This window comes from Haliotis asinina, chromosome 12 (genome assembly GCF_037392515.1).
Source record: "Haliotis asinina isolate JCU_RB_2024 chromosome 12, JCU_Hal_asi_v2, whole genome shotgun sequence".
NCBI classification, from domain to species: domain Eukaryota; kingdom Metazoa; phylum Mollusca; class Gastropoda; order Lepetellida; family Haliotidae; genus Haliotis; species Haliotis asinina.
The window spans coordinates 51144584-51159950 of record NC_090291.1 but is presented as its reverse complement, the minus strand read 5'-3'; the positions used below and the strand labels follow the sequence as shown (position 1 = coordinate 51159950).

At 41.3% G+C, this 15367-nt stretch overlaps 1 protein-coding gene across 6 annotated transcripts in view; it reads right to left on the bottom strand.

Moving 5' to 3' along the window:
- Positions 1–15367, bottom strand: part of LOC137258981 (inositol 1,4,5-trisphosphate-gated calcium channel ITPR3-like) — a 169699-nt gene that overhangs the window by 73850 nt on the left and 80482 nt on the right. For all 6 annotated transcript variants that reach the window (XM_067796680.1, XM_067796683.1, XM_067796679.1 and 3 more), the window contains exon 3: positions 1894–2003. In XM_067796680.1, the coding sequence (XP_067652781.1) occupies positions 1894–2003 (110 nt within the window). The remainder of the gene's footprint in view (positions 1–1893; positions 2004–15367) is intronic.

Here is a 15367-nt window from a genome sequence, read left to right as displayed (position 1 = left end):
CTGACGAGATATTTGTTGACGTTTTCACGTGTTCATTTATTTTTTCAGAATTATATTTCAAGTTCAAAATAGCAAACAATCAGCAAGTTTTAACGCTATGCTGATTCTCAAAGGACATTGGCATGGTTTAAGCATTTGCCATATCTTTTGGCATGCAATGTTTGCTTGTCACAAGAACTAATTTCAGAATGCACATACATAATGTTGATTACGGGTAGGCGGATGTTTTGGAGGAAGGTGCAGGGTATTCCAATGATCGGTATCGATCCAAGCTTTACATCACAGTATGACTGCATTTTGTGATAGGTTTCGGGTGAGTTTGGTCCTGTCCGGTGTCCTCAGAAACCCAGAAGCGAACCAGGAACTAGTGAGGAAGATTTAATGTCGCACTGAAGGGAATTTCGATACCCTTAACCACTAGGCCACTCGTGTGCGCTAAGATTGGAGATCGGTAGGCCTGTGAAGTAAAACCCAAGTCAGCTCGCTAGGAGATCGTACACACCGCTTTAAGCTAACCCACAATATTCAGACAGCCCTGTATGGTATATAAGTAATAAAATGCGTTGTCCCATTTCAGTCAGTCATCAACACACCTCCCGTCAGTTTCTAACCCACAACCATCGAAAACCTATTTACCCCCGCCCAAACGTGCACCCGTATTCACCAGCCGAGACCCCTACCTTCCATACTTTCCCCTTAACCCTGATATCCCTGACTTCATCCCCTGACCTACCGGGTACACATGTGCCAGCTAGGATCTGGTGACCCCCCCTCCCATACCCGCATGCTGATCCTATCGAGATCACACTTAACACTCAGAGTAACTTTATACGACAGTCTTTCTTATTAACATATATCCTGTCGTGTCTACATTCCGCCGATAACCCTTTCCCCACCAGCCATTGTTCCTCCTAGCACCACGCACCCCGTCCCCCCACCCACCCTCCCATTCCGACGTTGACTACACAAGATTCCTACCGGTTGTGATTTCAGTTACGTCGTATAAATCCGCCTGCAGCAGGCCGCGTTACTGATGATTAATTCTCGTAGCAAAAGTCAAATGATTAATACCTGTTTAATTATTTAACTACACCAAGGGCTATTTAACAGACAGACAAACCAGACAGACACGCTAATAATTTGTAAGCAGAAAAATATCGACAGTTACGAGACAGAATGAAATAACGAGTAAAGTGCGACATCAACTAGTGTCTACCTCCAATATTAATGAACATGGCGGTTATATGACATGGGCGTCATTCTACACAAGTTGAAAACAGTGGGGGTAGGGTAATATAGCGATGTAAATACACTGTTACGTCGTATCGGGGTCATGCTACACAGAGACTGAAAATTGAGTGTGGGGGTTCTTTTTGGGGGTAGGGTAATAAAGCGATGTAAATACGAATGTCGCGGTGGCAAATGTTCTAAATACCAAACGGCTGCTTTCCAGCCTCCGCTCTTAAACAAATAGTCGTGGGCAATCTGTTCTCAGCTAGACCATGTCAGATGGGTTGCATTTAATTTCTCTGCGCCACAGTGAGTAAATGCAAAACATATGGTCATTCTCTGGTGGGCAAATACATCACGCAGAGGAAAAAAACCCATTAATAGAAATCAAAGAAAATGCAACCGCACTTTTGTCAAGCTACGTACGACGAGTCGAGAAGTACACAAAACCAACGGCATGGTTCCACGAAAGAAAGGCGGGTGCAATAATAGCCCCATTAAGAAGGAAAAAAGACACAAATTGACATCATTCTTCATTTGATAACAACTTCTCCATTGCAGCGTGTAGAATAACGTGGCGGTGAACGGAGATATGTTCAATCAACTTTTTCTGATTTACAAAAAGGCGTGATTTACAAAAAGGTGTATAACGAATGGTCTTACCTTGACTGGTAGCTGTAGGCATATCCTTCCGTTTCCTCGCAATAGAGACACACGTGGTCCCCTATACATAAGTACTCGCCCATCCCCGCCGCTCTACTGTATCCATTAAGCTGTAAAGAAACAGAAGTGAATCAAGGCGATTCTAAGGGACTTTGAATGTCTACATATCATTTTGATCGCTGGTCTATCAACCAGTGTGTACACAGCGGCAACACAACACACTGACTAAATCGACGAAACAGAGGCTCCGAGCCTCACCTGGCGACGTACACGCAGCCCTCGGCCCTCTTCATGAATCTATCACGGGACAGCTTTACAGGTAGGCAGTACACAGCGACACTCCATATCAGGTTAACGGAAATAGTCGACTGAAAACACATTTATTGTTATTTTTTTTAAGTTACGGAAGTTGACGATGGTGAAGTGGCTTTGTTAGTCGCTATAGCAGGGGTTAAGTTTTTAAATGGATTTGTAATTTCCGATCTAATTGGGAAATCTGGGATACGGTTCCCGTGTGATGTGATCTTAAGTGGCACGTGACGAGGTGGAATAAGTCAATCAGTTTCTTACAGATGCATGGACGAATCGTCTCCAGTTTGCACATAGTTTGTGGATGAAATGCGAAACATTGTAGTTTTCGACCGGGCCTTTGTGTGGACACGTTTGATTCTTTATAGGATTTCAGTTTAATAATAAACGTTAAATTTGAATGCAGCGATAGATTTACCAGTGCTGTAAGATCACAAGCAGTGGTGGGGTGTATGACGACTCCTGGGCCAGTGAGGTCCAGAGTCAGCACGAAAAGTCGCTTCACAAACGTTTGACGTACACTACATCTGATGGCTTGTCCTTAATTTTCAGTAACTTATACTTATATTAGTTTACGAGGTATATTATATTATTAGTAAATATATACATTTAGTAATGCAAGTACGTATCCTTTTCAGTTCAAATGACACATATGGATAAATCATGCTGAAGCATTAGGGGTCGGGAAAGAGTTCCTTCCGTTCCCCCATATTCTTTTATGCAGATTAACAAAGGTAACACTAAGTGGTTCAACCCTATTTATTGTACTTAATTTCAGGGCTTTAAACTATTTGTGTGTGAATCCTAGTAATCGTTGTTAGGTTTTGTTAATAATTCTGGGATATATAGATATATAAATATTATTTGGGATCGGGAACGTGAGGAACTCATACCAGGGATCGAGATCGCCACAGATATCGTAGAATATGTAAATCATTCTCCAGTTTATAAACAAAGCCTGATAATGGAGACAGAAACAATCCAAATGACTTTTACAACGACTGGACAGTCACCAACTGCACGAAACTCATCCATCCATTTACATGTATATACGAACGAGCATCCTTACCTGCGGATGATATTTCCCTGGGCGGGTTGGTTTTGGGGAGTTTACTCCAAATTTCATTTTGTACAGCGAGTTTCCTACTACTGTAACATGTCTGTCTCAGGACCAGTATTGTCATACACTTTGGAAGTCAGGGATACGGTTCCCGTGAGGTATGTGATCACAATGTGCACGTGACGAGGTGAAGTAAGCGAGTCAGTCGGGTTCTCACTGACGCACGGACGCATCGTGCCCAGCTGGTGATGTGGAACTTGTACATGGATTATGGATGACACATCGTATACACATTTGAATAGAGCCCTATGATGATCCTCGTGTGGATACATTTGATTTTTTTTGTTTTCCACTAAATAACAAACGTTGGATCTGAACACAGCGGTGGCTTTTACCAGTGCCGTAAGATCACAAGGTGTGGTGAGATGTACGCATGGAGACTCCGGTAAGGGTGAGCTCCGCATTAAACATGATGCCAGCGTATGTGCGGAACGTTATAAGAAAGTAGTGAGTGAGTGTGGTTTTTCGCCGCTTTTAGCAATATTCAAGCAATATCAGGCAGGATAGACATGACGAGCCGACGTATTACAAAGTGAGATACTTTATGGATAACAGCTTCTTTACTATACATGGAATGAAATAAAAAAAAGTTGTTATCCAATCAAACAGATGAGGCTACGTTCTTAATGAGAGTGAGTCAGTATATTTTTACGCCGTTTTAGCAATGTCGGGGCAATATAGGAGTTGGGGTGGGGTGGGGTGGGGCCTAGGAGGAGAGGGTCGCTGGAAATGGACTCCATACACTGTACTCACTGACCACTGGGGAATCGAACCAGGGATTTTGGCGTGATAAGCAACGTTGTTGTTGATTTCTTCCTGAGCATAAATGTCAAACGCTAATGGTAATTGCATGGTGTTCCTCCGTCTAGTTACACATATAAAACAACGAGCACCTGCATTATGTATCATTAAAACAGTATCCTTACCTCACGGCGATAGGCCCCTTGAAGGGTGGGTTTAGGAGATTTTAGCCCAAATTTCATTCTGTAGAGAGAGCTTCCTTCAGAGCGTCTATGACATGACGGTTCCACGACTAACCCCTGTATGTATGAGACGAGTGCTTATACCGAACGGGTGTCACCGGTTCTCACTAAAATGTATTCATACCCAAATTAGGTGTCTCTGTTGGGGCATTAAGGCCTTTTCAAACTTGGGTCATTCTAGCGGATTAACGAAAACCGGTATTTTACCTGAAGGAGGGTCAGTAGCTTTACAAAGGAATTCACACCCAGACAGGGCTGTACCTGAGCGGTGATACTGAAACCGGTTTTATAGACATATGTGTTGACTGCTCTCGACTTAAGGGAACTTTGTTATTGTTAACCTAATCGCTTGCAGATACTTGTTATTACTCGCCAAGATCAGTCGCCGGAGGTCGAAATGTTACGTAATGAACATTGTCACGTCACAAAGGGGATTCAGTTACTTGGGCAGTTGTTTCTCATGGTAGAGGGTGGGTGTGAAAAGCCTAGTCGGGTTAAACACTAAAACACTTAAACATAGCTACAATAGTTTTTGAGACTAATGTCGGGAAGCGAACCCAGATATTTTCGGTAAATGTATCAGTTACTTGGCCATAGTCAATCAAACACTCTTTCATACAATTAGTACATAGTTATTGGCATAAGCGACCTTTGAAACCACTGATATGCAGAGGTCTAATGGCACCCAGAAGTGATGTGCATTAGGGAAAGAAGTTATGGATGTCAACTGGATGATACATTTCCAAATTCAAAATTCATATCACCCCTATTTCGACCTAATATTAAATAGGTTAGGATAGCTGTATACGGATGACAACTTCTTTAATACTGGAACACGACGTTTCGATACAGGTTCTTGTATCGTTTTCAAAGTGTAAATGATACAGGGAGAGAACAGGCGATATATATACATAAACTAATTAACAAGTGATGATAAAGACAACGGCTGAAAAGGATAACATGGAAGCCAGTAGTGCACAGAGCCTAGTATGAATACAAGTTAACAAAGTGATTATAACTAAGGAAGCCAGTGAGGTACACAGAGTGGGTTGTTTGTACAGTAGGCTAGAGTGGTTTGATGAGCTCATCGTAAGCTGTGGGGATGGGGTAACCTTGGTCTCTGTTAATCAGGGGTCGGTATCTTTTGATGTTGATTGCTTCAGTTATTTTCCATTTGGTAAAGTCTGATTATTAATATTAAATAGCCTGACGGGCTAGCTGTCCTAATAATTAAGAACTTCACATCGATAACTTATCTCCCTTATCTATATACATGGATAAATGTATCGCCTCACTTCGGGTGCAATATTAAGAGGTTGTTTGCGTGACTGTTTTCTTTTAGCCGAAGGCTGATGAGCAGTAGAGGGCTGATATGACTTGTCACACTCGGACCGTCGAAGGTTTTATCGAATACACACCCGGACTGTCGGAAAGCTATGGAGTGTGACAATGCTCAGCACGGCTCCAAAAACACCCGAATTTTCGACTGCCTTGGAGAACGTGAACCTGCGGACAGCAGAGAGACGGCGCTAGTCCGCTCTGCTCTGATTAACGAGGGAAAGACATGAGTACTGGTGTTGTTGGAATGAGAACGAGTTGACCACGCTAGTCCGCTCTACTCTGGTTAACGAGGGAAAGACATGAGTACTGGTGTTTTTGGAATGAGAAACGAGTTTGAGTTTGAGTAAACTAGATTTGTTGTTGGTGAAATGATAAAAATTAAATAAATTTGTATCCGATTTGTCACATGTACTTCTCAAGGATACATATGTAAGTGTATAAGCTAGGTAAGGATACGGTGTCAACATGGCAACTGCTCAGGTTCAGGCCGCCTTCATAGAGAACGTCTACAGCCACAAACATTTACATCATGGAGGTTGGAAGTACGAGAGGAACACGGAAAATAATGACGTCACATACTGGTGCTGTGTGGATAAATCCTGCAAGGTAACCCTTCAGAGTAGAGATGACGTCATTTTCAGTTTTGGACCAAAATTTAAGAAGGCGCTTTGGAACCAATTCCCGAATAATGGCTTTCGCACGAACAATAATCTAGAAGGTTGGCATCATCGTTTGAACAATGTGAACCAAGGATCTATGAGCAGTGTACACTGCATATGGTGATAAAGTGGCCACAATACAGAATAAAGTAGAGCTTGACAGAAGTCTTCAGCGTCTCAGCTTCCGAGACAAGAGATTTCAATAATGAGCCATGCTGATCAATTTGGCTACCTTGCTCAATGTGACCACAATAAAATATGTACTGTACAACGTGACGTATTTTATTTTCCGTGATGCCAATGGCTTCGAAGGCCATAGTGTTAACGCCTAATTACCTCCTCACATAATACCCGAAACATCGAATTTATAAAATTTCAATTTTCGACTCTCCGGGTGGACACCGATATGACTGGCGAAAGAAGAACTGTCAAATGACCTTTTTATCAGAATCCCATAAAAATTTAAAATAAACTACCCCCGTCTACTGAAGTTTCGAGCGTTTCCGTGTATTCATTCCGTACCATTTTATCAATTTACTAGTCGGCAATACGGTTGACCTGGATTTTCGGTCGGAGTGGTCAAATGGTCATATGCCGAGAGCCAGAGTTGTATGTGCAAAATGGTCCATATTATTCATAAGGTTATGATAAACATATTGATTTTACATATTCACGTGCTACGATCAAAACCGCGTACCACATGCAGTACGTGTACGAGTCAATAAGCAAACATCAGTTTCAGTAAACTGTTCTTCATGCTCTATAAGGCGATTTCGTCGTTGATGACTAATTATGGGACCTCGCCAACTGACAACTGTTCAATATGGCACCTTATTTATATACGGAATGCTGGTATATCTTTGGTGGCTATTGCAAGAGATAACTATTTGCGGATTAGCCATCTGATGACTGCATTGATAATAAGCTTTTCAGTTGGACAACGAATAATGCCACTGGCTTGGTCTATGTACATCTAATATTCTTGTATTAATTGTCGTAGTATGTTTTTAGTGTCTTATGAGCCATTTTGCGTGTCGACGCTTGTTTTTACTGTTGTATAATGGTACAGTATTATTTGTAACATCTATCTACATGTATTTGTGCGTGTGTACTAGTAGTAGCAGTGGTAGTAGTAGTAAATCCGAATGGGATAGTCATTCATAAAATCCTGTTGTGTCTACATCGCCGTTTGTTGTTCATCATAGCGGTTTGAAATCGGCCGAGTTTAGAGCTAGGCAACCTAACAAGGTGTCCATTGTCCTTAGAGCACCAAGAGGACCGATGTCAAGCCCCACGTCACTAGAATCTGATGTCATAGGAAAATATCCACTGGTTGGACAAAAGTATATTTGGGTTTCACGGGAGATGGTCAAGTTTTGTGCCTCAGAAACAAACACTGTATTTTCAGAACGGAATATTGTGTAAGTACAGTTTGTCGGGGGTTCATTGATTGTGTGTGGGGTGACATGATTGTAAACGTGACCTTAGTCGGGCAAAATCTGAATGAACAATCATACACCACTGTTGTCCTAGACAGGTTTGATGTACATGTTCCATGACGGTCCTATAAATACAAGGCCAGCCTTCATGGATGCTCCGTGGAACGACTGGTCGCACCGTGGATAGACGGTGATGTCTTACATCAAGAGGCAGTAACAACACATGTCCCACCAGGAGTCCAGACCCCGATTCTATAGAGCATGTCTTTGGACATTATGGTCGTATAATAAATAAGAGACGTCCCTAAGTACGCAATCTTCATGTATTGGAACAGAATCACCATCCAGAATGGAATGCAACATCAAGGTCAAATTCAACGTCTGAAACATTCGATAAGGAGGGCTAGAGGCGCTGTTGTAGTTTGCAGAGATATATTGACACTGTGTTTGGTTATGATAGTACTCATGTGATTTCCTCTATACGACAGAATCTTAAAATGGCGACATTTCTTACTGTCATGCAATCAGTTATCATCACTACGAAATGGGTCAATTATTCACTACGAAAACACTATCCGTTTTTCTATTTAAGTGTTTAGATTTCTGTGGACAAATTTAGGCAGATATATTAAGTTAAACAGAGATTGGGTTAATTTCCTTTGCTGTGGTTAATAGTAACATTGTCTTATTATGGAAACTATGGGTTGTTTCGATACGTCTTTGCTACGTGTATACTTTTTAATCAGGCATTAAACCAACCTCCATTAATACAACGAATAACTTCCTTTTAAACGCATCCAGTTACAAGCTACAACGTGTTAACATTCACACATGGGAAAGCAATAACATAAAACAACCGAGACAACTCGTTTCCATATTGTGGGCAGCCACAACCTCATCATAACACATTAAGTTTCTTTGAAGAATGGACTGTGGCTTGAAAGCCTCGCGATGTATGGCGTAATAAAGGGGCAGCACGGAAAGCAACTCAGGTCACTGCAAATGTCGCCCCGTTCCGAGAGGAGACGGAAATGTTTAATGTGACAAGTTGACCCGCTTGCAAGCACCCGATAATTTATGTACGTATTTTGAGAAAATCAGACGCTTGATAACATTCTTCAAACTGTAGTGTCAATACAATCTGACACCGCGTTACCCTCTAAGTACTGAAAATCATGATTAGGCCACATATAATAACTGTTCTTGTTTCTCATTACCACCCGATCCCAAAATTCAACCTGGCCCTAAGGTTTGTTTGATTTTTTACACGAGAGAAAATGCAACTTTGAACACTCTTAAGCTTTGATTTTCTATCAGAGAAAAGTGTAAATGTACACAGAAATAAAAGGGTTTGGGGCATAAAATAAAATGTAAAAACAAAATCTGCCCGAACAATTATTGTTTTGAAAAGTAATGAGAAACAAGCATACTTTTAGATGTGACCTTACCTCTGTGACTATATATCTACCCATTATGCATATTAATATTTTAGGTACAATACTAAAAGAAGAAATGTTTGTTTAAAAACGAAATGGGACAGTATCGTTATAAACAAAGTCCCAGTACCCGTGTATTTTGAGACAAATATTATGGATATGGGGTGGTCACAATGTCTGGACGCTGACGTGCCAGCCAATCCCCGCATGGTGCTGATAGCTTCAGCAACTGACTCCTGCGACCCAATGCTATTTACGTGCGGCTAATGCCAGTAATATTTTTGGATGTGACGACAAATACAAACGACTCAGTTATTCCAAACGCTATTATCAACCACTATTGATCACTGCTGATGGCCAATAGCCAGTGAATGGACCTGACTTATTTCACATTTTGTCAGCTGGGCGCATTTGCGCCGCTCTGAGCAATATTCAGACACTATCACGGCGAGGGAAAACCAGAAATGGAATTCACGCTTTGTACCCATGTGGAGAATCAAACCCGGGCCTACGACGTGATGAGCTTTAACCACAGGGCTACCCAACCGTCCCTGACAATGTAAACGGCCAGAAAAGGCCCATAATCTTATATTTAAACAAGGAAACTTGCATAAATACACAGAAAATACGGTTGAAACGAACCCAAAAGAACTACTTCGCTATAACCGGTGTTCGTTATACACGGTTCAGCTAAAATATACAATAAGTAACACCAAACAATAAATAACATCAAATATGAAAAAGTAGATGATATCATAAAAATGTTCCCGATAATTTGTTCTCCGTCAGTTTGTTAAATGTATCACGCTGCACCAGGTCGACATATTAAATTATATGCACTAGTGACAAGCAAGATGTTCTATGCAGTTACCTATGTCGACTCAGACCATACTTTCTCGTGTTCTTTTCAGGTTATTCGGCTGAGTATCTGAAACGTATTATCTTTACGGTTCAGATGAATTACCTGCCACGTATTTGTCTGCTAACAAGGTGAGAAAATAACAGTAACGCGAGAATATTAGGGAGGAAATGACGGGGTTGCCTCCCTTCGAATATGCCACTTCACTGTAAACTATACCATATGCGACATAAAGTATACGAACATGTCATATTGAACGGTAATTGATTCCACTCTCAGCGTTCAGCGGATGCAGCTTCATGAACAAGTAAAACCACACTGTAAACAGATAAATTTATCAATATTTACTTTATTTTATGAAAAGAAAACCCAGACACGTATTGAAAGCCTCAGACAATACGAACTGTTCAGCGGTGTTCCCAGGATGAGGCAAGCAGATTATCGGTGACACCGACTGTGTTTATACTAATACTATAGGTACGTGTTCCTGGTGAGAGCGTATTCGTGTATTATTCACTGTATTTATTGTCAGGCGTCTAAAACGTCTTCGATGAATATAGTGTCGTTATTGAACGTTACTAATCAGTGGACATTCATTCAATAATCTGTTCACCACTTTCTTCCTTTATTTCAATAATATATTCAGCAATTATAATTTCACGTTGGTCACATACTTCTTTCCAGATATAGCTCACTTTTAATACCTTTGAAATGTATATATATATATATATATACATGTATGTATGTATGTATGTATGTATGTATGTATGTATGTATGTATGTATGTATGTATGTATGTATGTATGTATGTATGTATGTATGTATATATATATATATATATATATATATATATATATATATTTACATCTTAGAATTTCTGTAGTTCAACCCAATTCAACTTTCCAACGGCTGTATCCTGGAAACTTATCTGACTAACTGTACCAACGAGCCCTTAATGCTATTCTTTACATTTTACATGAACAAAGTGTGTAGACGATGCTCCGTCTAGACATTAGGTTGGCCTCTGTTAGGAAATGCACCATTTCAGACAATAGCCATCAATTTTCTCCTCTCAACCTTGAAAGAAACCTCCCGCAAACTCAAACGCCTAAACACACGTCGTTCACTTCAAGGAAGCATTGTAAACAATATACAAAACGTAATTGCCAAATATCTTCATATTATTCCGACAATTTACGTGATGATAAATTTATGTAACATTGGGTTGGACACCGCCGTAGATTGTTACGTCAATGAAAGACGATGGGACGGTGAATAATCGATTATCCCGTGAAACAGATGCCACACAATAGCGGTGAAGGTTTTTGTATGGATCACTGAAAATCTGCTAGGATCTAACGTGCAGAAACATAAAGCATGTTATCTAAAGCAGATAAGGCTTTCGCGTGCTAAGTACATTACTGCATACACGATGCTGGCAGAGCGTCTCAGCAATTTGCCATAATTGTACAGACATCATGGGAATCGTTGAAGGAGCGAACGTGACGTGAATTACAGCAATTCTGAAAACAAGGGCATATGTTGTCATCTAACCTTCGTATCGGCATTTGACTTAAACTGAGAGGCGGTCGGGTAGTCTGGTGGCTAAAGAGTTCGCTCGTCTCGCCGAAGACCCGGGTTTGATTCCAACATGAGTACAATTTAGGGAGCCCCTGGTGTCTCCGGCCTGATATTGCTGCGGTGCACAACTAAACTCACTCACTCATCTACTTACGTACTTCACATACGGTTACTGTCCCCAAAGAAGGCTGTCTTCGTTAACATATCGACTCGCATGTCATTTGCATTTTCAGCTCCATGAGATATACATACACTATATTTTCCACATGTGCCAGTATATTTCATATCAAAGCTTTCTTACTTCCGCCTGAGCGAGTCTCTAAATCATTGCGCCGTTTTTAAACTTCAGGTTTATTACACGAAAATTAATGAAACACTCAGCGAAACATAAAACAGCCTGCTTTAATTCACATGAGAACCACCCCTTTAAGAAAAAACGAGGACTAAGAAAACATGATAATTAGTTTATTTGGTAGTACCTATATGACTCTGAGGAAACGTAACGTCACAGAACTGGGGTCCACGGTTCAAAGATATTATTTTTTAATAATTAGAATTCATGATGGATTGACGAGCGGTGCAATAGTTAGATAACAAGTTGCTAAATGATACAGATTCATAGTGCTATGTGCACATAAGAATCTGATCGTGTCAATGAGTGCAAGCCCCTGCACATTGATGTACCAACGTTGCATGCACGTGCAAAAATGAAGCCAACGGGATATATGTTCTCGTTACGATATTTTGGTCATAAGGATACACCGTCTCATAATATCAATGTACCATATCACCGGAGAGTTCTACCAGATTATATAGTGACAATATAAGCTTTTCAACCGCAGTAAGTCTTGTGGCATATCACGTGCATCCATATGTGTGTAATTACATGTTTCACACGTGCACCGTGCTTAAGATAATGCCTGCATTATTTCATGTATTAAACAAGAGTCCTTGTTCTTTTCCAGTGAAGGGGGACTCAAAATTTACAATAATTGTTAATCTCCTTAGTGGATATCCACTCATTCACCCCCGATAGTAAGCACTCACTCACTCACTCGACCCGTGAAGGTCCTGGGTAGAATAGGTCTTCAGCAACCCATGCTTGCCATAAACGGCTACTATGCTTGTCGTAAGAGGCGACTGACGGGATCGGGTGGTCAGGCTCGTTGACTTGGTTGACACATGTCATCGGTTCCCAATTGCGCAGATCGATGCTGATGCTGTTGATCACTGGATATTTACAAACCGTCGCCATATAGTTGGAATATTACTGAGTGTGGCATAAAGCTAAACTCACTCACTCACTCACTCATTCATCCTTTCGCCAATTCACCTCACCATATCACTGTGTATGTTTCTACAAATCACTTCTCTCTGTGTACAATAACTACAAACAAATACAGTTGTCATCATCCCATTCTACATGAAATGGCTCAGTCTGGAATCAGAGCATCTACATACGAGTCATGTACAACATGCATCAGCGTTTCTTCAGTAATTGGCACCGAGAACATGAACTAACACACCACAAAGCACATTCTTCGTATAGTTCATACAAACACCGAGATAGGTGAGGATAATAATACATGTAGATGGTGTCATTACAATCCTGGCAGGCGGTAATCAACCTACTGATTACCTCGTACCCATACACATCTGCTACAACGGGGACATCGTCCTGAACCGGTTCCTTCTCATTTAGGTGTGGAGGGTAGCAGGGTTGTTGATGCATTAGATTGAAATTGCAGAGTTCAGGGTTCGAATCCTTGAAGGTCTTATATTATTACGATGTGGTACTGGCACAATAATCTGATGATGGGTGTACGCCTCAAGATATGGGACACATATTGAATAGGTTTTGCTATTCATATGCTATTGGTGTAAAGGTAAAACGGCCGTGAAAGGTACATGCCACTGGATAGTCCTCAGAAAATGTTTATTAAGCATACTATAGCAGGAAATCCGATAGGTGTTAGATGCTCGCATCTTTGGTGGGTACACTGAGTGAAGACATGGTGCTGACAGATCATATTTAATAACTGGGGAGAATCAGAATTTCTTGCTAACCATTTTCGGATCTTGATAGGTAAGGGGATGAACTCTGTACATGTTATGCTGACTTAGACTAATAGGCCTCCCACAAATGGAAGGTCAAACTCCAGTTTCAGTTTACGGAGTACCATGCAGGTATCGAGGACAGAAACGCGTTGCTGTTTGAATTCATTGTGTTTTGTTCTAAAATCACGATATACCGACCTAGTAACACCCGGTGGCATCACCGACTTTCAGTGATATATTCATGTAATTTATATGGGGCGATGGAGCAGCCCAGTGGTGAAGCGTTCGCCCCCGGGTTCGCTTCCAAACATGGCCACAATGTGTGAAACCCAATTTTGATATCCGCCTCCGTGATATTGTTGGAATATTACTAACAGCAGCGTAAAACGAAACGTACACAGTCATATAATTTTCGTACGTTTTGCTCACATTTGACGATTAAAAACTAGTCAGTCGGATAATCGAGACCTGATTCTTTAGTGGTAACGTTTTGACTTTACATCCATGAATAATTCTTATGTTATAGCCAGAGACATGTGCGTGCTGCTGGTACGAACAAGGTTATTCAACCATCGCCACAGGAGATGATATTTTCTTGATGTATCTGTGATTTCTGTGTCATTGGGGATTTTACTGCTTCTTCTCCAACGGCTACGTTATCAGTGTTAGCGGACTGGATGATGTTTGTATATTGAGACATAAGCATGAGTACTAGATGAGTGATATAACACGCGATGTTTAGAATACTGTAAAGATCATGTATTTCTTAATAAGATGATGACCAAAAACATTAAGGTAAATTCAGTTATGAGAACATAATTGTTGCTTCTCCGCGTCCTACAATACTTTCTTTCTGAGTTGATGACAACAAGGGGAGCACAAAACAACACCATTGTTTACTCGTGCAAGCACATGTTATGAAGTATACAGTATCTTGAGGCTGGCTAACCATCATGAAGATAAGCTGTGTTGTTGTATGGATGATACACCATCGGAACGCCCCGGTGTATCGTGGTCATTGCAGCACCCATATATGAATATGAGTGGGGGTATTGTGATGTGGAGAGGAGAGGCGAGAATAGAAAAAAAAAACAGAGGTGAGATGTAAGGGGCAAAGAGAGGTGTAATGAGACCGAAGGAGAGGTGAGGTGTAATGAGACCAAGGGAGAGGTGAGGTGAAAAGAGACCAAAGGAGATGTGAGGTGAAAAGACACCAGAGGTGAGATGAGGCTAGACGAGGCCAAGGGAGAGGTGAGTTAAGGTGAGATGAGATGAGAAGAGACCAGAGGTGAGGTGAGAATAGAGGCGAGGTTATGTGAGAAGAGACCAGGGAAGAGGTGTGGCGAGAAGACACCAGATATGAGGTGAGGTGAGGTTGGTGGGGTGATGCAAGGTGGGTGAGGTGATGTAAGGTGAGGTGGGCTGGGTGAGATGAGGAGGTGAGGTGAAATGAGGTTTGTTGTATTTCACTCAAAGAGTGACGTGTATGCCCACTGGGATCCACACTTAAGTTACCTCTCTCAGGCAGATTATTGACTACTCGATTCACTCTTATAGCCCTTAAACTAAACACTAGGCAAGGTTACACGTAATGCTTTCTATTATGACCCGACCCGACAGGATCGAACCACCGAGCCTAGGCTGTCCGGGAGATATTTACTCTATCAGCAACCTTAGAATGATGCCTTT